Raw genomic sequence first — 21,423 nt, forward strand, 5'->3', positions numbered from 1 at the left:
CATTAAGGATCAGTTGTAATTCTTGTAAATGAGTCATAAAAATGGCACAGCGCTTGTGTTATTTTTTTTTATTAAAATATTTCTTAAGCAGAACACACTATATATATGGTATACACAATAACTACAGCAACTATGGTGAATAGATGTTTCTACCCAAGACATCCACAAGCTTCAGGGTCCTCCCAAAATCACGGTCCCCAGGACTGAAGGTATAATAGGACCTCAGCGGAAACCGGTGTTATAAAGAGCGGCAAGTTTTTCTTCTTCTGTTCACTTGATCGCTTCAAGAGACTTTTGATCTTTTGGAAAAGTCCCTTCTCATTTGATCACCAATAAACATGGTTCATAAGATAAGATAGAAGGGAGGAATGTAGAGCAATCCTACAATATCCTTCTAGACAGTTTTCTCCAACCCAGAGTTCATCCATTCATCTGGGTAAAGGCTGCCGTTTAGAAGGGCATCTAACTTAAAAGTACACTTTTCCCCACTCTCGTTCAGCTTTTTGTTCCTAGAGAGAACTATTTCCTTTGAAGATCTGCAAAAGGAATTGGTTAATTCCTTTTAGCTACATCATAGAAGCCACACTGCACTACGGAACAGCCTTTTTATATGTGCCTAATTCCACTTTTCCTTTCCCCCCGGGTCTTAACACCCAAATCAGTGGTGGGATTCAACCAGTTGCCACCACTTCGGGAGAACCGATTATTAACTTTCTGAGCAGTTTGGAAAAGTGGTTGTTGGAAGAAATCATTAGGGCAGAGAACCAGTTGTTAAATTACCTGAATCCCACCACTGACCCAAATCCTGACTCTCATGCTACTGGCTAACTTATTTTTTTGGCAGCACTGATCTTAAAAATTGATTGTGGAGCCAGTGATACTGTTTCAAAACATTCTCTCTCTCTTGTCCCACATTGCTAATAGCTATGTGACAGTGGAAGAAGGATTCAAGCTATTTATCTAGTATACCTAAAAACATGTGAGCTTTGATAGACTTGCCTCCTTTTGAAGATACTGAGAGTGACAACAGATCTACCAAGAGAGACTTAGAGAATTACAGAAGACACATTTTTTCCCCAAAATTTTGAACAAGGCTGATTGTTCAACGTTTCAATAAGTTGGAGATCTCCAGCTTCTCTTTTGGAGAAGTCAATCCTCCTTCCTAGGATAGTCAATAATCTAGTTTTCACTATTACTGATAGTAAATGTTGCCTCCAACTTTCGTTGACCATACGCTGCTCAAATATCCAATCCCTGTGTTTATTTACTGCTCATATCCTGTTCTATCACAATTCTGCCAATACTTAATCACCTGTTTGATTCCAGGACTAGTAATATCCCAAAGTCAGTTAGAATGGTCAATAAGAAATAACAGAATGATTTATCTGCTCCTTTTATGATAAGAATGAGGATACCAGTTCTATTTTAGAGAAGACATCAGGTTTGGCAAGAAAGAAAGAAAAACAGTTCTATATTGAGCAACATAGGGAAAAAAAAGAGGATAAATAAGTAGCTCTTCATTCAAATGAACTAACCTGGGCAGAATTGCTGCAAACTCAAAAAATCACCTGTTTTCAGGTATTTCTCATAACCCCAAACCAACTGTTCCATGTATGTACCTTTTCTGTTCAAGACTGGCAGCAATGCTAAATTACTGGACATCTTCTAAAATAAAAAAGCAGATGTGGAGCCAAACCCTTTCAGTTTTTCAAGTCAGTTTTTCCTTCACTTCTTGGAAATCTTGGCTTGCTTGTGTTTAGGAGGTGCCCATCTCAGGCAGAGAGAATCCACTGGAGAAAGGGGAAAAAAAAAAAGAAGTAAGAAAATTTAGGTCTGAACGTGTAAGTGGAAAAGGGCAGAGCAGTCACACAAAGTCTATCACTATCTCAAATATAATGGGGGCATGGATGTCCGTGCCTCAACTGAGAATGCTGATGAGAATTCAACAGGTTAGCCAAACTGAGTACTAGAGAAAGTGCAACAGATACCAACCACCCTGAATAAAATTATGCCTTGGGCTGATAACGGCAAACACAAATGCAGGCTTCACTTAACAACCATTCAGTGACTGTCTGAAGTTACAGCAGCATTAAAAAAAATTGACCTATGACCGTTTTTCACACTTACGACTGTTGCAGCATCCCTATGGTCGTATGAACAAAATTTGGATGCTTGGCAGCTGGCTCATATTTATGACGGTTGCAATGTCCTGGGGATAGGGGATCCCCTTTTGCAACTTTCTGACAAGCCAAGTCAACGGGGAAGACAGATTCACTTAACAACCGCTTTACTAACTTAACAACTGCAGTGATTCATTTAACAGCTGTGGCAAGAAAGGCTGTAAAATGAAGCTGAAGTCACTTAACTGTCTTGCTTAGCAGTAGAAATTTTGGGCTCAACTGTGGTCATAACTTGAGGACTATTTGCAAGTGCCATGGCAGATTCATTTTAGATTTAAGAAGCCCTGGTGGTCATTCAGGCCACAATGCAAGCGTTTATGCCTTGTTTGTACCAGCTTCAAAGACCTTCTACCCCGCCCAGCAGGCAGCTCCTGACCCAGCCCTCTTTTGAAAAGGGAAGAGATCTGGGAGAGGGTCCAAATAATCTCCCCGAAGCTCCTGTTACATAAATGACATATTTACGTAACAGGAGCAACGTCATTCGCTCCCTGGGGGGAAAATAACAATGCCTCTTTCAAAAATCTGCAACATCTAATTTCTTTCAGATGACTCTTAATAGATACCAGGCACGGTTGCCAATAAATTCAAAGCAAGTTGCCTGGCTCAATTAAGGAAACGGCTTTATAGTGCAGTGAGGAGTCATTTAAATGTTTATACTCATAATATACAAATATTTCAGTTTCTTTGCATTTTATGTTCTACCGCTGCGTGTGATGAAAAACAGGAAAGATCCGGTGTGCACAAACTGAAATGGTATAAAGTGAGCCAAGGTTAGATAAACATCCAGCTATGACTGGAAACTCAAACAAGAAACTGCATACATTGAGTACACATCATGTGCTGAATGATTTATGTCCCACCAAATAATCAAAAAGTAATATTTTTTTCTTAGCTACTGTGTTTGTCCTTGGGTGTTCTGACATAAAGCTCTGGACTGCCATCTGTCAGAAATGGTGTAAGGTCTCCTGCTTGGGTGGAGGGGAGGTTGGACTAGATGACCTACAAGGTCCCTTCCAACTCTGTTAATGAAAGGGGCAAGTGGAAACTGGCAACACTTTCTGCCTAAAACAATATCACCCTATGAACATCCATCACACGAAACATGTTTCAAATAAAAGGTTAGCCTTTTCTCAGCGTCTCTTCTCCATTCCGATACGGTAACCTGAATAAATAATCCTCCCTGGCTATCTTATGGGGGTTAAATATTAACTGCCCAGGCTGGTGCAAGGGAAATGAAATCAATTGCTTAGGAGACTTAACAGTTTGAAGTCCATTCCTCGGAAGGAATCCCAAGAATGTCAGTTTAGTTGGGATTAAGGGGCACGGCAAAGACTGGAAAGCAGTTCCATGAATCAGGAAAACTAAAAGGACAGGACGAGTTTAGGAGCAAACAGCCTTCAAGGTAGGCAATGGCCTGAGGAGAGTTCTCCATAAGCATGGAGGTGAAAAATAGAACACAGGGTAATAAAAAATTGGAAGGCATCTTGGAGGTCTTCTAGTCCAACCCCCTGCTCAAACAGGAGACGCTATACAATTTCAAACAAATGGCTGTCCAATCTCTTCTTAAAAGCCTCCAGTGATGGAGCACCCACAATTTTTGAAGGCAAGCTGTTCCACTGGTTGATTGTTCTCACTGACAGGAAATTCCTCCTTATTTCTAGGTTGGATCTCTCCTTGGTTAGTTTTCTGTCCTACTTTCAGGTCCTTTGGAAAATAGGTTGACTCCCCTGTTCTTTGTGGCAGCGCCTCCAGTATTGGAACCCTGCTATCATGCCACCCCCTGGCCTTTCTTTTTACTAGACTAGACATACCAAATTCCTGCAACCATTCTTCATACGTTGCTTAAGAATGCTGTTTGAGGAAAAACTGGGAAACTGAACTCATTGCAGGGTTTACAACCACAATTGATACCAGAAGTACTGCTGCTAAGCAATGCAGACATTAAGTGAGTTGTGCCCACTTTTATGACCTTTCTATCATAGCCATTAAGCAAATCACATGGACTTTAAGCAAATCCAGCTTCCTCCATTGGAGGAAGCTTTTGGAAGTCCCCAAGGAAAGTCACAAATGGCAAACGGAAAGGTTGTAACTGTGAAAAATGGTCATAAACCACATTTTTCAGTGCCATTGTAACTTTGAATGATCTCTAAACGAACTGTTGTAAGTCGAGGACTACCTGCATCTGTTTCAGAGAGAAAAACGCCCCAGATGTATCCTCACCCACGCAAGAAAGCTAAAAGACAGGAAGCAACATGCATGAGAATGGTAAAAACTGTTGCTTAAAGAAGCAACAGGTGGCATTAAAAAAAGAAGTAAGATGGAGACAATGCAGTTATTGTAAGAACTGGATAGACTACTTAGAAACCGCTTCTGGATTTTGTGCTTCAGGTGGAAAAAAAATAAAACTTTGATTTTGGGTTTTACCGATTAGATAGATTTGTTGTTATAGAAATGGCTAGTTTATACTATTATGTAAAAGTAAAAAGTTGAGGTTTGATGTTAATGCCTTGTTCTATTGCACCAAAGGAAGTAGGAAGTCAATGTCTTTTCCCACCCCTTGCTTTCCCCCCACTCTTCTCTTCCCTAATTTCCCTACTATTTACTTTTGTACTTTTTTTGTACGCTGTATTATAAAATAATAAAATTGTTTAAACCGGAACTGCATAGACAAAAAAGGTTGTGGGAGTGGAGGGTTGAAGGCCAAGAAGCTAAATCTAGCAAGGAGATTATTTCAGTTCTGCTGTCACTGCAGATCTGGAAACTGTACATGGGGGGGGGGGGAGCAGGGAAGGAGGGAGAGGGAGGGGGAAAAGAAAGACAAAGAGAAGATGCACCACATTGAATATCCTATACAGATTTATAAATTGCAAGTCAGACTTTGACCCAAAAGTGGGATGAACCACTACTGCATCCCGCTCCCACCACTTCCCCATTGGTCGGTACCTGTGATTGGCGGCTTCTTATACTGAGCACTTTTGAGATGCTCCTCCACCAACTTGGGAGTGACGCAGATGACGTGCTGCCCCTTCCAATACTTAACCATGTTCAGGGACTGCAAGGTGCTGATGATGTCGTTCTGCGTGATGCTCGTCATCTGGCTGGCGAGGGAAACAAGGTGCGCGTCAGACGGACAAGGACCAGATAAGAGGAGGACAGGAGTCCCAGTAAATAGGCTGTCAGGGTTCCAAGTAATACACCCATAACAATCAGAACTCCGAGGCAGGTAAATTCTTCAAAGAACAGTTTTATTGGGTATATCATATAAGCACAGGCTGGTGAAAACCGACTCTAAAAGTTCCTGTGGTTTTCAACTAAATAAAAGTAAAGGTTTTCCCCTTTTCCCAAACAGTCACATGGTCCAATCAGGGTGCTTTCCAGTTGCTTGGTAACATCGCTCCTCCTCCTCTCTTCAGCCAGCTGTTGGAATGTCCTTGGTTCCCAGCGGAAAGTGTTTTGTTTTGGCTATAAACCTCCAGCTATCTCTAATTCTCACTCCCTAACCCTCATCTCTGTTGTGGTAACACTGAAGCCACTGAAGTCAGGCCAACTTCAGAGGTTGACATAGGTCTTATTATGTTCAGTCAAAGCTACTCCACGGTCAAATACTACAGAAGGGCACACAGTCCTCTCTCAACACCCATATCCCTTGCTACAGGTTATCCTTAACTTACGGCCAGAATTTCCAATGCTAAACAAGGCAGTGGTTAAGTGAGTCATGCCCAATTTTATGATTTTTATCATTGTTCTTAAGTGAATGGCTGTGTTGTTAAGTGAATCCTGCAGTCATTAAGCAAATCTGGCTTCCCCTCATTGACTTTGGTGGAAACTAACAACTATTGGCTCCCAAATATTGATCATATGACCCCAGGACTCTGCAACCATCATAAATACATGCCAGTAGTCAAGTGCCTGGATTTTGATCATGTGACTGTGGGGAGGCTATGACCCTCATAAGTGCAAGGACCTCCTATAAGTCACTTTTTCAGTGCCACTGTAACTTTGAATGGTCACTAAACAAATAGAAATAGCATTTTAGACTTACATACTGCTTCACAGTGCTTTACAGCCTCTCTAAGCAGTTTAGCATACTTCCCCCAACAATCTGGGTCCTCATTTTACCCACCTTGGAAAGGATGGAAAGCTGAGTCAACCTTGAACCAGGGGTAAAATTCAGCAGGTCTGACGGGTTCTGGAGAACCAGTAGCGGAAATTTTGAGTAGTTCGGAAAACTGGCAAATACCACCTCTGGCTGACCTCAGAGTGAGCAAGGAATGGGGATTTTGCAGTATCCTTCCTCTGCCACACCCACAAAGTAACGCCCACCAATCCACACCATGCCCATCAAGCAACTCCCGCAGAACCGGTAGTAAAAAAATTTGAATTCCACCACTGCCTTGAACCCCTTTAGGATCTAACACCTGTTGTGGGCAGTTAGCCTGCAATACAGGTAGTCCTCAACTTACAACAGTTCATTTAGTGACCATTCAAAATTACAACGGCACTGAAAAAAGCGACTTATGAACCATTTTTCACCCTTATGACGATCGCAACATCCCCATGGTCACAAGGTTTACATCCAGACGCTTGGCAAATGACTCACATTTATGACGGTTGCAGTGTCATGTGATCTCCTTTTACGACCTTCTGACAAGCAAAGTCAACAGAGAAGCCGGATTCACTTAATAACCATGTGACTAGTTTAAAAACTGCAGTGACTCACTTAACAAATGAGGTGGGAAAAGTTGTAAAATGGGAGCAAAATTCAGTTAACAAGTTTCTCACTTAACAACATACATTTTGGGCTCAGTTGTGGTCATAAGTTGAGGACTGCATTGTAACCACTGTGGCACTGGGGAATTTATTTATATTTTACAAATAGTTCAAAATTGAGGAAAATGCTTGTAGGACTAGTAGCCAAACCTCTACTCACCTGAGATCCTTGATGGAAAGAGTGCCTCGGAAATCCCGAAGGATCTCTAGTAATACCCATGACCAATAGCTACGGTAGCTCAGCTTGCCAAGGTCCGAAAGGGGCTTTTCAGGGGATCCCACTGTGCTTTCAAGTTTGGAAAGCTCATAGCCTGGGAAAGAATAGATCAGAAGTTAAGGCCTTGAAAGCACCTCAGTTCAGGAACAGGCATTTCAAGGGCAAGGAAAAGCTCACACTTTTTAATAAAGTGACTTCAAAATGTAAGGGCTAAATATTTAGCGGGGGTGTTATAAAGGGGAGGGGGAGATAGGGCAGATATAGCAGAAGTTAACATGTCACCAGGGGTCCATGAAGATTCTCAGTCATCCAGGTGATGGTTGTCCCAAAGATGCTTTTTCAGGAGGCAACTGGACTCTCTTGTTCAGAAAAAACAAAACAAAACATAGGACAACCATGTCCTGGATGACTAAGAATCTCCATAGACTTTTAGCTATGTACTTTGGGATGAACACCCGTAGAATGGGGTGGGAGTATGAACGGGATTTCCAGAAAAATTGCAGGCTACAGGAACCATTTGCGCTTCAGTTTGAGATGCAGACAATACAGACTCATTCCCAATAGCCTGAGCCTGTCTTCAGCGGTGAAGGGACATAGGGCAGAAAAACATCCTGCAGCCAAAAAGGCTCCACACCCATTTGCACCACTCAGGTGACCCTGAGGACCCAGATAAACTTCCAAGTGGCCTCAAGGACTCTCTAAAAAGAATGCAGACGACCAGCTGTCTTCAAGGAGTATAAACCCTTCCATTCTCCACCATCCAGTCAGAGCTGAAGAAGCTTCTTACATGAGAAAGGAAAGATCTTCAAAGAAAAAACAAGGAAGTCCAGTTGCCTCCTGAAAAAGCATATTTGGGATTGTCACCAGGGTTTCTATCTACAAATCCAACACCAAGAAGCAGTTAAGAGACTGATAATTAATTTTGAAGTTTACTTATCATTCACGGTTAAGAAAACAAGCTTACTGAATGCAATGAGGAATTTCCCATAACCCCGTCTCTGGTAAGGGGGCAAGGTTAGGATACAAGCTACATTATTTCCATCTGGAGATTCCTTCTCCTAGAGGGGAAAAGAAATCACAGGAGTCAAATAAATGATGCTGTGGAATCTAGCATTAAGCAGAGAAATCAACATCCAGAAAAACACATTTTTTTAAAAAAACAGTCACCAATTGCATCCGTTATATCTGGCAATCCTAAAAAGAAGTTTTCTGTTATGGAGTCTACTCCACTGCAGGTTTTTTATACTATATGTTGAATTTTAGTTGCAATAAAATTTGTCCTTATGTCTGTGGTTAAAGTTTTCCAAGTATAATAAACTGCGATATTGCAGATTTCAGAGGAAACCAGAGACTCCGAGATCTCTCCCCCCTTCCCTTTCTTTCTCTCTCTCTCTCTCTCTCTGAGAGAGAGAGAGAGAGAGAGAGAGAGAGGGAGAGAAAGGGGGGAGAGAGGGAGAGAGCGAGAGGAAGGGAGAAAGGGAGAAAGAGAGGGAGAGGGAGGGAGGGAGGGGGGAGAGAGAGCGAGAGGGAGAGCGAGCGAGCAATTTCTTCTCTCCTTCCCTGTTGTCAGATGTCAAATTAATAACAACTGAACAAACATGGACACGTTTCTTAAACTGCATTTTCTACTTCTGAACTTTTCTTACTGCATACTAATTTTAAACACACAGAAATAAGTTTCTAAGTGCTCACTTGGGGGTGCACATAAAAGAAAAAAGTAACAGCATTCTTAGTTTGGAAAATTTGCTGAATTATTTGGGGCAGCCATGGTTTGGTAGAACAGAAACCCAGAATGCTTGGATGGTTGTATGCAAAATGAGACATAGATGGAGTGAATGGCCTCTCTTGTAAAAAAACAATAATAATCCTGATTTTCAAACAGCCCTAATCTTCCAGAGTTTTTCCTCCTCTCCCTCCTCAAAACCATTCCTGATATACTTTTGCCCCTCCCAATCTTCCTAGGACAAGGGCAATCTTAAACACTCAAAGAGCCATTTGGATCCGTTTCCCACAGAAAACACCGAGAGCCACAAAACCCCTCCCATGCCTGACTATTTCCTGAGCGGCCCCAAAACTAGCATATGTAGTGTGAATTAAACGTTCTGGGTTTTTTTTTGTTTTTTGTTTTTATTTGTATGCCGCCCTTCTCCGGAGACTCAGGGCGGCTTACAGTGTGTTAAGCAATAGCCTTCATACTTTTGTATATTTATACAAAGTCAGCTTATTGCCCCCACAATCTGGGTCCTCATTTTACCTACCTTAGAAAGGATGGAAGGCTGAGTCAACCTTGAGCCTGGTGAGATTTGAACTTGCAGTAATTGCAGGCAGCTGATGTTAATAACAGTGCTTTAGTCTGCTGCGCTACCAGGGCTCCTTCTTCTGAAACTTATCTTTTCTGGATTTATCCATGGTTGGCCTACCGGAGTCAAAAGCTTAATAAATCGCGTGCTGGCGGGTGTCGCACATTGGCAATTGTGACACATATTTTGAGCGACAGGGAGCTGCAGCAGAGGGATGAAAGAGCCGCATGCGGCTCCAGAGTCACGGGTTGCTGACCCCTGTCCTAAGATCATCCCTCAGCCATCACCATCACTCTTCTCAACTTTTTCCCTGTTCACATGAGCACTAAGACTGTTGAGGGCAATATGCTGACTCTGTAAACCACTTAGAGAGGGCTGTGAAGCATTGTGAAGTGGTATATAAGTCTAAGTGCTATTGCTATCTATCCCAAAGCCCTCGTATGTGGAACAACTGTGTTTTAGTCCCTGGGTCAAAAGAGCCTAAGTTTTCAGACACAGAGCATTTAAAAGTAGTGCACAGAATATTTTGCACATCCCTTGGGTTTGTCTACCCTTTTAGCTCACAAAGTTAGTTACAATTCATTCATCTCCACCCCGTGAACACCAGCAGCCAGTACCTTGGAAAAGTAGCCAACAATATGCGCTCCTTGCCTGTCCACCTCAGTAAGGATATAGAAGACAAAGGGCTCCACGTCAAAGTAGAGGGTCTTATGATCCAGGAACAGTTTGGCCAAAAGACACAAATTCTGGCAATAAATCTGGGGGGGAAATAAATCAAGAAGCAGTAAGGATACAAACAAAAAAGTGTGGAATCGAGGACCAAAGAGGAGAAAGAGAAGTGTTGGGTCTTTCCTTATCAAAATAAACAAAAAGTGTCGAGGTAAACTTTCTAAAATAAGAGTGCTTCGTTCACAACGTAACTTGTCTAAAACTAAAATCTGGTTTTTTACAGGAGTGGCCCTCAAACGTTTGGGCACCAGGGATCAATCCATGGAGAGAGGTTTTTCTGTGGCTTCACTTATTTGTGTGGCCCGGTTTCTGGCATGCCACGGCCTGGTGCCGGTCCACAGACCGGGGGATTGGGGACCCCTGTTCTAGAGTGATACCCAGCATCTCCAACTTGTTCAAAAAGCCAAGAACGCATCTAAAGAAAATAAACCTTATGTAAGGTTCCTGTTTTAGAAGCTTTTGAGCCTCAGAAATAGCTATCTGCAAACCCAAAGTTTCCTTCTTTGAACCAGAAACACACCCTACCCCACCCAGGCACCCACATTCTGTGGGGAGCCTTGTAGATCTTTTGGAAGTTAACCTTCCAAAATAATTCCAGACGACACAGGCCTGTTTCAGGACGTGTCTGTGTCCTGGAATTATTGCTTTGCCGATCCCGATTTACAATCAGTTCTGAAGTTGCTTCTTTGAAAAGAAAAATGAATTTTCTGCTTTCAGAATGATAGACTCAAGATCACGTGAAAATGGAATCAAGATCAGGTGAAGTATTAGTGCCGCTTTATAAAGCCTTAGTAAGACCACACTTGGAATACTGCAACCAATTTTGGTCACCGTACTACAAAAAAGATGTTGAGACTTTGGAAAAAGTTCAGGGAAGGGCAATTAAGATGATCAAAGGCCTGGAGACTAAACCATATGAAGAATGGCTGCAGGTTTTGAGTCTGGCTAGTCTAAAGAAAAGAAGAATTAGGGGTGACATGATAGCTGTATTACAGTACTTGAGGGGCTGCCACAAAGAAGGGGTTAAATTATTCTCCAAAGCACCAGATAGCAGGATTTTTAAAAAAATGATTGGAAACTAATCAAAGAGAGAAGCCACCTTGAATTTAGCAGAAATTGCCTAACAGTGAGAACAATTAACCTGTGGAACAGCTTGCCTTTAGAAGTTGTGGGTGCTCCATCACTGGACGTTTTTAAGAAGAGGCTAGACTTGTCTGAAATGGTATAGGTTCTCTTGCTTGAGCAGGGGGCTGGACTAGCAGACCTCCAAGGTCCCTTCCAGCTCTATTTTATTCTATTTCATATTCTACAGTGTCTTATACATTCCGAAACTTCCTGATTGGTCTTTCCAAAATCCAGTTGCAACCAAGTGTTAAACTATGATTTTATCCACTGTAAAGGTTCAATAGAAGAGCCTCTGTATTATTATGCATGCCCAAGACTGCCCTTTCCCAACCTGGGACCCTTCAGATATTATGTGTTGCCAAATTGGTATCAACTCTGAGTGCCTACATGGACCTTCTCGATTATGATTTGTCCCCAACTTCCAATGGTGCAGATATCACTACTGTAATAGAGATCTTCCATCTTCCTGCTGGTCATCCTTCTCTTGCCTTCCATCTTTCCTATCATTGGAGCCTTCTCCAGAGAGCTGAGTCTTTTACCTGTAATAGTCCTTGAGTTATGGCCATAGTGGAGCCCAAAATTTATGTCACCAAGCATTTGTTAAGTGAGTTCTACCCCATTTTATGACTTTTTTTGCCAGTCATTAAGTGAATCGTTGCACTTCTTCAGTTGGTAACATGGTTGTTAAGTGAATCTGGCTTCCCCACTAACTTTGCTTGTTGGAAGGTCGCAAAAGAAGATCCCATAACAACAGGAGATTGCAACCGTCATAAATATGAATCGGTTGACAAGCATCTGAATTTTGATCACATGGATATGCTGCAATGCTCATAAGTGTGAAAAACAGTCATAAGTCACTTTTTTCAGTGCCGTTGTAACTTTTAATGGTTACTAAATGAACTGTTGTTAAGTGGAGGACTACCTGTAATATGTCTGAAGTAGGATAATTTGAGCCTAGTCATTTGTGCCTCGACTGACAAATCTGAGCTTATTTGCTCAATGGGATCTTTGTTTTCAGATAAATCCTTTAGAAATTCTGGACAACAACTCTCAAAATGTTATTAAAATCGCATTATTCCCCGTTATTTGCCATCTTTGATACAGCTGTTTCTATATGAAAAGATTGAAGCCTTTTGGCCCATACAAGTTTATCTGCATACAGATAGTCCTCAACTTACAACAGTTCATTTAATGACCACTCGAATTTGACACTAAAAAAGGTGATATATGACCATTTTTTCCACTTAACTACAGTTGCAGCAGCCCTGGTGGTCACATGATCAAAATTCAGATGTTTTGACAACTGGTTTGTATTTATGACAGTGGCAGTGCCGGGGTCATTTTGCAGCCGCGGTCATTTTGCAGCCTTCTGAGAAGCGAAGTCAATGGGGAAACCATGTTCACTGTTAGTAACAACCATGTTACTACTTTAACCACCGCCATTGACTCACTTAACAATTGTGAGAAGGAAGGTTGTAAAAGGGGGAAAAATTCACGTAAGGTCTCATTTAGCAACGGAAATGTCGGGTTCAATTGTGGCCGCACAATTGAGAAAGAACCACCTGTATAGTTTGTCTTATTTAAAAGCAACTTGCATACGTGGGGAAGAAGTAAATTATATAGTAGTTAATGACTGTTTATGGCTATCCAGAGCGACTGGCTTTGTATCTGAAGAGCAAGATTTTCCAAACAGTGAAGATGGAAAATGCAGGTTCCCAAAATAACAAACTCACCACTTAAGACTACAAAAAAGGAGCACAGTAACAGCCAATGGAAATCCTGCAGCTGAAGTGAGCTCTTACCTTGTGATCTTTCCCATCCACCTCATATACCGAGATGTTGTTTTTGCGGTAGATTTCTTTCCCTGGGGGTTGCCGCCATTGACATTGGCCCTGGAAGAACAAGAAGAAGAAAAAAACCATCTATGGGTACCAAAACTGATGTTTTTTTTCCTGAGGAATTCCACCCAATGACTTGTTCAATGCAGCTTCTGCATTCATTTGGCTTTTGAGCAAGTTATTATTCCTCAGTTTCATTTTAGCATTGTTCGTTTAGATTTTTCCAGCTGACAACATTGGAAGTACTGAATCTAAATATAGGTAACCCTCAACTTGCAACAGTTTTGTTTAGTGACCGTTCAAAGCACTGAAAAAAAGCGACCTATGGCCATTTTTCACACTTACGACCACTGCCGCACCATGGTCATGTGATCAAAATTCAGCCTCTTGGCAACTCTTGACCTTGGCCTCTTGTATTTTTGACAGTTGTTGTGTCCTGGCATCATGTGATCACCTTTTGCGACCTTCTGATAAGCAAAGTCAAGAGGCAAGCCAGATTCACTTGGACAACCACATTATTACCGTTAACGACTGCAGTGGTTCACTTAACAACTGCAGCAAGGAAGGTCATAAAATGGAGCAAAGCTCACTTAAACAACTGTCTCACTTAGCAACAGAATTTTTTTTGTTCAACTGTGATCATAAGTCGAGGGCTACCTAAATGCAAATTCAAATATACTAATATACACTGATCCCCAAACACTGTTTTCTCTTCCTTCTGATTCTGTCTCATTCCAGTTACAGGTTCTCTGGTGCGCCATTCTCTCCCACCCCAACCTTCCCCAGCCCTCGGCCCCTGGCAACTGTCCTCCCCCTTGCGTACAAGGTGATAGCGGTAAGTCTTCTCAAACTTCATATACTTGAGGCAGTATTCGCAGATCCACAGCTTGGGCTGCTTCCCGTAGTCTTCTGGGAATGGTGAGAAATACCAAGCGTCAATCTCATAGTTCCCGATATGGATTTTGTCCACATATTTCACTTTGGTGATCTGAGAAGAGACAAAAGTAAGCAGTCTCCTACAAACACAATCAGAACAATGGTGCTTAGAATTATATACCGCTTCACGGTGCTTTACAGCCCACTCTAAGCGGTTTACAGAGTCAGTGTATTGACCCCACACTTTGGGTTCTCATTTTACAGACCTCGGAAGGATGGAAAGCTGAGTCAACCTTGAGCGGGTCAGGATCAAACTTCTGGCAGTGGGCAGAGTTAGCAATAGCAATAGCACTTAGACTTATATACCGCTTCACAGGGCTTTACAGCACTAAGCGGTTTATACAGTCAGCATATTGCCCCAACAGTTTAGGTCCTCATTTTACCGACCTCGGAAGGATGGAAAGCTGAGTCAACCTTGAGCGGGTCAGGATCAAACTTCTGGCAGTGGGCAGAGTTAGCAATAGCAATAGCACTTAGACTTATATACCGCTTCACAGGGCTTTACAGCACTAAGCGGTTTATACAGTCAGCATATTGCCCCAACAGTTTAGGTCCTCATTTTACCGACCTCGGAAGGATGGAAAGCTGAGTCAACCTTGAGCAGGTCAGGATCAAACTTCTGGCAGTGGGCAGAGTTAGCAATAGCAATAGCGCTTAGACTTATATACCGCTTCACAGGGCTTTACAGCACTAAGCGGTTTATACAGTCAGCATATTGCCCCAACAGTTTAGGTCCTCATTTTACCGACCTCGGAAGGATGGAAGGCTGAGTCAACTCTGAGCTGGTGAGAATTGAACTCCTGGAGTGAGCAATGAGTTAGCCTGCAGTACTGCATCCTAATCACTGTACCACCACGGCTCGTAATGCTCCCTTTTCCAAAACTCTTCAGGTTTCAATCCAGACACGGCTACGCCAGGTACGAATAAACACTCACCGCCTCATGTTCCTTCTCCAAAGCTGCTGTGGTAGGATCCATCTCGGCATATGTCTGTGGTGGGGATGAAAAACCGCTTTGGTGAGTAACAGCAAGCATTTCCTGGAAAAGCCACCTTCTACTGCCAGCATAAGGGTAGCAATAGCACCAAAAGTGCAATCGGGTACAGGTAGTCCTCCACTTACAACAGTTCATTTAATGACTGTTCGAAGTTACAATGGCACTGAAAAAAGTGACATGATCATTTTTCATACTTACGACCATTCCACGGTCACATGATCAAAATTCAGCCGCCTGGCAACTGGCATGTATTTATGACAGTTGCAGTGTCCTGGGATCATGTGATCCCCCTTTGAGACCTTCTGACAAGCAAAGCCAATGGGGAAGCCATGTTCACTTAACGAACATGTTATTAACTTAAGAACTGCAGTGGCTCACTTAACAACTGCGGCAGGAAAGGTCGTAAAACAGGGCAAAACTCACTTAACAATGGTCTCACTTAGTAAAAGGAATTTGGGGCTCAATTGTGGTCTTAAGTCTTTTTTCACCCCACCTCTGGAATGGATAGAGATAGTCCTCCACCTACGACCATTCAGCAACCACAGGCTCTCCACCACCTGAGGCACCCCATGCTCCACATAATGACTGCAATGGGGTGAGTTGGGATTGCCAAGGGTGCCTTTCTTAATGAGAGCAGCAATTTAGTGTTTGTAATAATGGGCTCAATTGTGATTGTGAGTTGAGGGCTGCCTGCACTGTGTAGCACAGCACAAATTCCACCTTCCCAGCCATCTCTCCCTTGTACAACACCTTTTGGACATGGTTGATTTCATCATGCTTGCGCTTCTGATTGCGCGTGATCTTGCGCTCGGGCTGCTCCGAAAGCTCATTCATGTATTGATCGGTGTTCTTCTGCACAGCATCCTTGACTGTCTTGGTGAGGGCCAGCCGGTTCTTATCCACCCACTCATCCAGACGCCGGTTGACTGTGAGAGATGGAGAAGAGTTAGGAGATCACAGAAATCTCACATTCCCCCACTCCCTTTCCAACCACTCCATAGAAAATGTTCTTTAGCTAGAAATCGAATTATGAGAACGAGAAGGTCAATCCACCCTGCCTTTCTCTACTCTGGGGTAAACAGAAGGTAGGCTGGAATCTACTGATGGACCTGTAGATCAGGGGTGTAGAACCTTGGCAACTTTAAGACCTGTGGACTTCAGTGCACAGATTCTGGGAATTTAAGTCCACAAGGCCTTTGAGGTAGGACATCCCTGATCTAGATGATCAGCAAGGATTTCTGACTGCCGGTGATTTATCAACAGCAAACAAATATCACCACCCCAAACAAAGCCTTGACTGTTGTCCAAAATTATGTACAGCAGCTTCAATTTTAGTACTAGAAAAAACTAAAATCCAGAATGGACATTAAGCAGAATCTTCATCCTGATTCCATCCATAAACCCTCCTTCAGCTTCTTCTTTGAGTTCAATATTGAACTGAAGGCATACATTTTTTTTTCTTCTGCTTCTTTTTCTTACAAACTAGGATAATTGGCACAACTTGGGTTATATCACACAGTGCTAAGGCACATTATGATGGTTCTTTATCTAACAAATTATCATTTGTGTGCAGAAAAATAACACCTTACTTAGACATCTACCCAAAGCTATATCTAAACTAAATCTGCCTATGCTCATCTGATCTCAAAATGACCTGATGAAACAATTTAATTTATGGAAGACTACAGGAAAAAAAGTAGTTATATTTAATTGGATTAATTCAGTTGGTTAGGAGTTCAAGGAATTATCATTCCAGTTTATCTGCAGAGTATGAGATTAGAGAAGACTGAACTAGATCAGATACCTCTAATTTTCTCTTCATTATTCAGATCAGAATCTCAAAACGGCACTTACATCCTACATAGTGAACATAAAATTCCTCTCTGGCTTCTTGTTCGTTGAGCCGAGACTGAATCACCTCTGCAGAATCTGAAGGGGAAGCAACCATTAATCTGGTTAAAGGACATTTCAGTCATGAAAATGAGAAATATAAGTCAGTAAAAAGACTACTCATCTTTTTTTCAAAAGGTAGTAAGCCAGCATTCTTACCATCCAAGCTTGAGGCATTAACAGGGATCGTGTGTACATGTAGTCCTGGACTCACAACAGTGACCATTCAAAGTTACATCACTTGAAAAAAGTAACTTTTTACCATTTTTCACACTTACAAATGTTGCAGCATCCCCTTGGTCACATGATCAAATTTCCAATGCTTGGCAACTGACTCATATTTATGACGGTTGCAGTATCCTGGGGCCATGTGATCACCTTTTGCGACCTTCCTGCAAGCAAAATCAATGGGGGAGCCCAATTCACTTAACAACCGTTTTAGTAACTTACTACCTATGATTCACTTAATAGCTATGACAGGAAAGGTCATAAAATGGGGCAAAACTCATTTAACAGATGTCTTGCTTAGTAACAGAAAATTTGGGCTCATTTGTGGTCATAAGTCGAAGACGACTTTTAATTAAGTTCAGGAGTATGAACAAAGAGAAGTTTTCCCTTATTTCTATAATATGTACAAGGATACTTTAGAGAAGTGCAATAGAATAATGAGAATGCAATTAGTACATGCATATTCAATTGCAATTAAATTATACATTCAGTGTATTATAGCTAGTCCTCAATTTATGACCACAATTTCTTTTGTTAAGTGAGTTTTGCCCCATTTTACCACCTTTTTTGCCACAGTTGTTAAGTGACTTACTGCAGTTGATAAGTTAGTAACACAGTTGTTAAGTGAATCTGGCTTCCTCATTGACTTTGCTTATCAGAAAGTCGCAAAATGGGATCACATGACCCCGGGACACTTCAACCATCATAAATATGAATCAGCTGCCAAGCGTCTGAATTTTGATCACATGACCATGGTGGTGTTGCAAAGGTTGTAACTGGGAAAAACGGTCGTCACTTTTTTCAGTGCCATTGTAATTTTGAATGGTCACTAAGTGAACTGTTGTAAGTCGAGGACTGCCTGTATTGTTAATCAGATGTGCTAAGGATCACAGTCTTAAATGACTACTGAGACTTGAAGCTGGAAGGACATTCAGACATCAGGCAACAGTATTAGTCTAGCGTTGGGTATCATGTAATAATTTATATGAAAATGATCCTTCCGGTGGTGGCTCTAATACCGTATTACCTGCTTCACAACCCCATATGATAAACTTCCTTCTTCTCCTTGGGAAATGAGGTACCTGAGCATTTCACAATTATATGTGGCTCACCTTAATGCTTAACACTACACAGGATGAATTTGGCTTTAGATATTTCACAGCATTTTAGGAATCTTTAAAATAATTTGAGATTCAAAGTTGTAGATCAGTAATTGTCTTTATAAATAATAATTACTGTTTGCAATCTCTGATGATACTTTTAATACCATCAAACATCATCATCTGCCTGTCCCAGGGCTTTGGGAAGGATTCACAGGTAGGCAAAAATGCCAAATTGGGTCTAAACATCTGGTTGATTGGGCAACCGATAATAACAACAACTTTAGAATTCAAACAGGTAAGCACCTGCCACATAACATTGCAGAATTAATAACTGTCAATAAGAAAAACAAAAAGTCTGGATAGTGAATGTTGCAGCATCTGGAGGCGGCAAGAATAGAAGAGAAAGAAAGAAAGAGAAAATTACACAATACAAAAAAAAACCCTGCAAATAGAGTGACTAGCATAGAAAGCAAAAATGGTATCAATAGTAATAGGCACAAGTCATAAAGGGGCCATATTTCCGCACCTCTGTAGAGGGTCTCCTGTTTGAGTAGATAGTTGGACTATAAGACCTCCAAGGTCCCTTCCAACTCTGTTATTTTGTTTACTCAAGGCAGCGCTAGCCTCCCCTCTTGTGTTTTTCTCCACATCAACCCTGCTAATTAGGTCGGGCTCAAACAGAATGACCACTTCCAAGACATCCACTAAATTTCCATGGATACTGGTAGACTTGAATCTGGTCTTCTCTGGCCGTAGTCTGATATTTGAACTACAGGTAGTTCTCGACTTATGACCAAAATTCAGCCCAAAATTTCTGTTGTTAAGTGAGACATTTGTTAAGTGAACATTTGCTCCATTTTACAACTTTTCTTGCCACGGTTGTTAAGTGAATCTCTGCAGTTGAAAAGTTAGTAACAGAGTTGTTAAGTGAATCTGGCTTCCACATTGACTGCTCATCAGAAGGTGACAAAAGGGGATCATGTGCCCTGGGGATACTGCAACCGTCATAAGTACGAGCCAGTTTGATCAGGTGACCATGGGGGATGCTGCAAAGGTTGTAACTGTGAAAAACAATGTCACTTTTTTTCAGTGTCGTTATAACTTTGAACGGTCATTAAATGAACTGTTGTATGTCGAGGACAGCCTGTACATGTAGTCCTCAACTTAAAACAGTTCAATTAGTGACTGTTCAAAGTTACAACAGCACTGAAAAAAGTGGCTTACGACCGTTTTTCACACTTACCATTGCAGCACCCTCATGGAGGTCACATGATCAAAACTTGGCCTCTTGGCAAGTGGTTGATATTTACCACGGTTGCAGTGTCCTGGGGGGGGTGTCACGTGATCAGCTTTTGCAAACTTTTTCAAATCCCATGGTCACGTGATAACTTTTGGCGACCTTCTGACAAGCAAAGTCAAGGGGGGAAACCAAATTCACTTAGCAACCCGGGTCACTAACTGAACAACTGCAGCGATTCACTTAACAACCGCGGCAAGGAAAGTCGTAAAGTGGGGCAAACTCACTTAACCAACCTCCCACTTACCTACATCAGTTTTGGGGCTCCGTTGGGGTCGTAACTCGAGGACTCCCTGTACTACAAACCCTGGGCCGCCCTGATCATCGGTGAAGGCGCACTGCGGCGAGCGTTTCGATGCTTTTCCACGTGAAATGCACGCACGCACACACACACACACACACACAAACACAAAGCGCTGAAAAACAGAAGGAAGGGAAGGCGGGGAGGGGGGCACTTACGCCACGTCCCGTCCCCTCGCCGACACAGGTAGGTCTCTCCGATCTCCACGGTGACTTCAGCCTCTCGAGAGGGCGGCGACGAGGACAGGCGGCTATGGTGGCCCAGGCCTCCCGCGCTGCCTTGCCTCGGCGCCTCCTCTTCCTCTCGCCCCCCCGGCCCCAGGCGTCGTGAGTCCGAACCGGGGGGGCTCCCCCTGGCCCCTCCGCCTTCGTCCGCAGCGGAGGCCGGGTCGCCTCCTCCGGGCCCGGCCGCCGCTGCCATGACAACCGCCACCGCGACAACAACTCAGGCGCGGGAAAGACGCCCCGGTCGCATCTAACGGCTCTCCCAACCCCCACACTTTACAGGCCCAAACCGGAAGTGATTTCCCTGGGTCATCATAGAGATAAAATTTCCCGGCGGGGGCGCATACGTGTGACGCAAACCCGCCCTGGTCACGTGACGCCACTCCTTCACCTTGCGCTGTGCGCTGTGCTACTGGGAAATCGAGTTTCCTGACTATCTATATCAGTGTTTCTCAACCTTGGCCACCTGAAGATGCGTGGACTTCAACACCCAGAATTCCCCAGCCAGCTGGCTGGGGAATTCTGGGAGTTGAAGTCCACGCATCTTCAGGTGGCCAAGGTTGAGAAACACTGGTCTATATCTATATGGAAGTCATTCAAGTCATGGTTGTCTCAAAGGTGCTTTTTTCCCCCCCACAAAAGGCAACTGGACTTTTTTTTTTTTTTTGGCCAAAATCGAGTTGCCTTCTGGGAAAAGAAAAAAAAAGCACCTATAGGATGAGTTCCCTGACATTTGATTCACTGTGATATTAAGCCGAACCCTGTGCTTTCTTTTCCAGGGATACAGCGCCACACACCTGAAGGTCCTTCAGATATTAATGTACAATTCCCAGAAATTCCAGCCACTGTAGCCAATGAGAAGGAATGCTGGGAGTTGTAGTTCAGGAACACCTGGAGCACTGTAGTTCAGAAACATCGCTAGTATGGTGGAGGTTGTGCTTTCCAGCTGTTACCCGAATCCAATGGGATGTTCTTTTGTTCTCCATAGGGACTATTTTTTGTTAAAATTGCTCGATAAAAAGTAAAGCGAATACAATTAATTTTACCCTGCATCATTATAGTTATTAGTTGTCATTATTATTATGCATCATATCTAGTCTAGTGAAAAGAAGGATTAGAGGCGACATGATAGCAGTGTTCCAATATTTGAGGGGCTGCCACAAAGAAGAGGGGGTCAACTTATTTTCCAAAACACCAGAAGGCAAGACAATGGATGGAAACAAATCAAGGAGATAAGCAACCCAGAACTAAGGAGAAATTTCCTAACAGTGAGAACAATTAATCAGTGGA

At 42.6% G+C, this 21,423-nt stretch overlaps 1 protein-coding gene across 1 annotated transcript; it reads right to left on the reverse strand.

Annotated features, from left to right (window-relative positions):
- Positions 1-53: 53 nt before the first annotated feature.
- KAT8 (lysine acetyltransferase 8) lies at positions 54-20,484 on the reverse strand. Its single transcript, XM_034419804.3, has 11 exons — positions 20,068-20,484; positions 16,945-17,019; positions 15,841-16,016; positions 15,031-15,084; positions 13,983-14,147; positions 13,124-13,213; positions 10,085-10,225; positions 8,132-8,225; positions 7,111-7,261; positions 5,124-5,278; positions 54-1,790 (listed from the first exon to the last, which is right to left on the reverse strand). The coding sequence occupies exons 1-11, from the start codon at positions 20,327-20,329 to the stop codon at positions 1,726-1,728; spliced, it is 1,428 nt and encodes a 475-aa protein (XP_034275695.1). The 5' UTR covers positions 20,330-20,484; the 3' UTR covers positions 54-1,725.
- Between the last annotated feature and the right edge of the window lie 939 nt (positions 20,485-21,423).

The sequence above is a fragment of the Pantherophis guttatus genome, chromosome 4, assembly GCF_059756535.1.
Source record: "Pantherophis guttatus breed Tessera chromosome 4, ASM5975653v1, whole genome shotgun sequence".
Taxonomy (NCBI): Eukaryota; Metazoa; Chordata; class Lepidosauria; order Squamata; family Colubridae; genus Pantherophis; species Pantherophis guttatus.

What these genes read in the sequence shown, in the direction of transcription:
- KAT8 (XM_034419804.3), bottom strand. Translation starts at nt 20,329, where the DNA reads ATGGCAGCGGCGGCCGGGCCCGGAGGAGGCGACCCGGCCTCCGCTGCG. An exon ending in TGGAGAAGGAACATGAGGCG is followed by an intron (nt 14,148 to 15,030) that starts GTGAGTGTTTAT and finishes GTCTCTTCTCAG; the next exon opens with ATCACCAAAGTGAAATATGT. An exon ending in CTTTCCATCAAGGATCTCAG is followed by an intron (nt 5,279 to 7,110) that starts GTGAGTAGAGGT and finishes TTCCCTCGCCAG; the next exon opens with CCAGATGACGAGCATCACGC.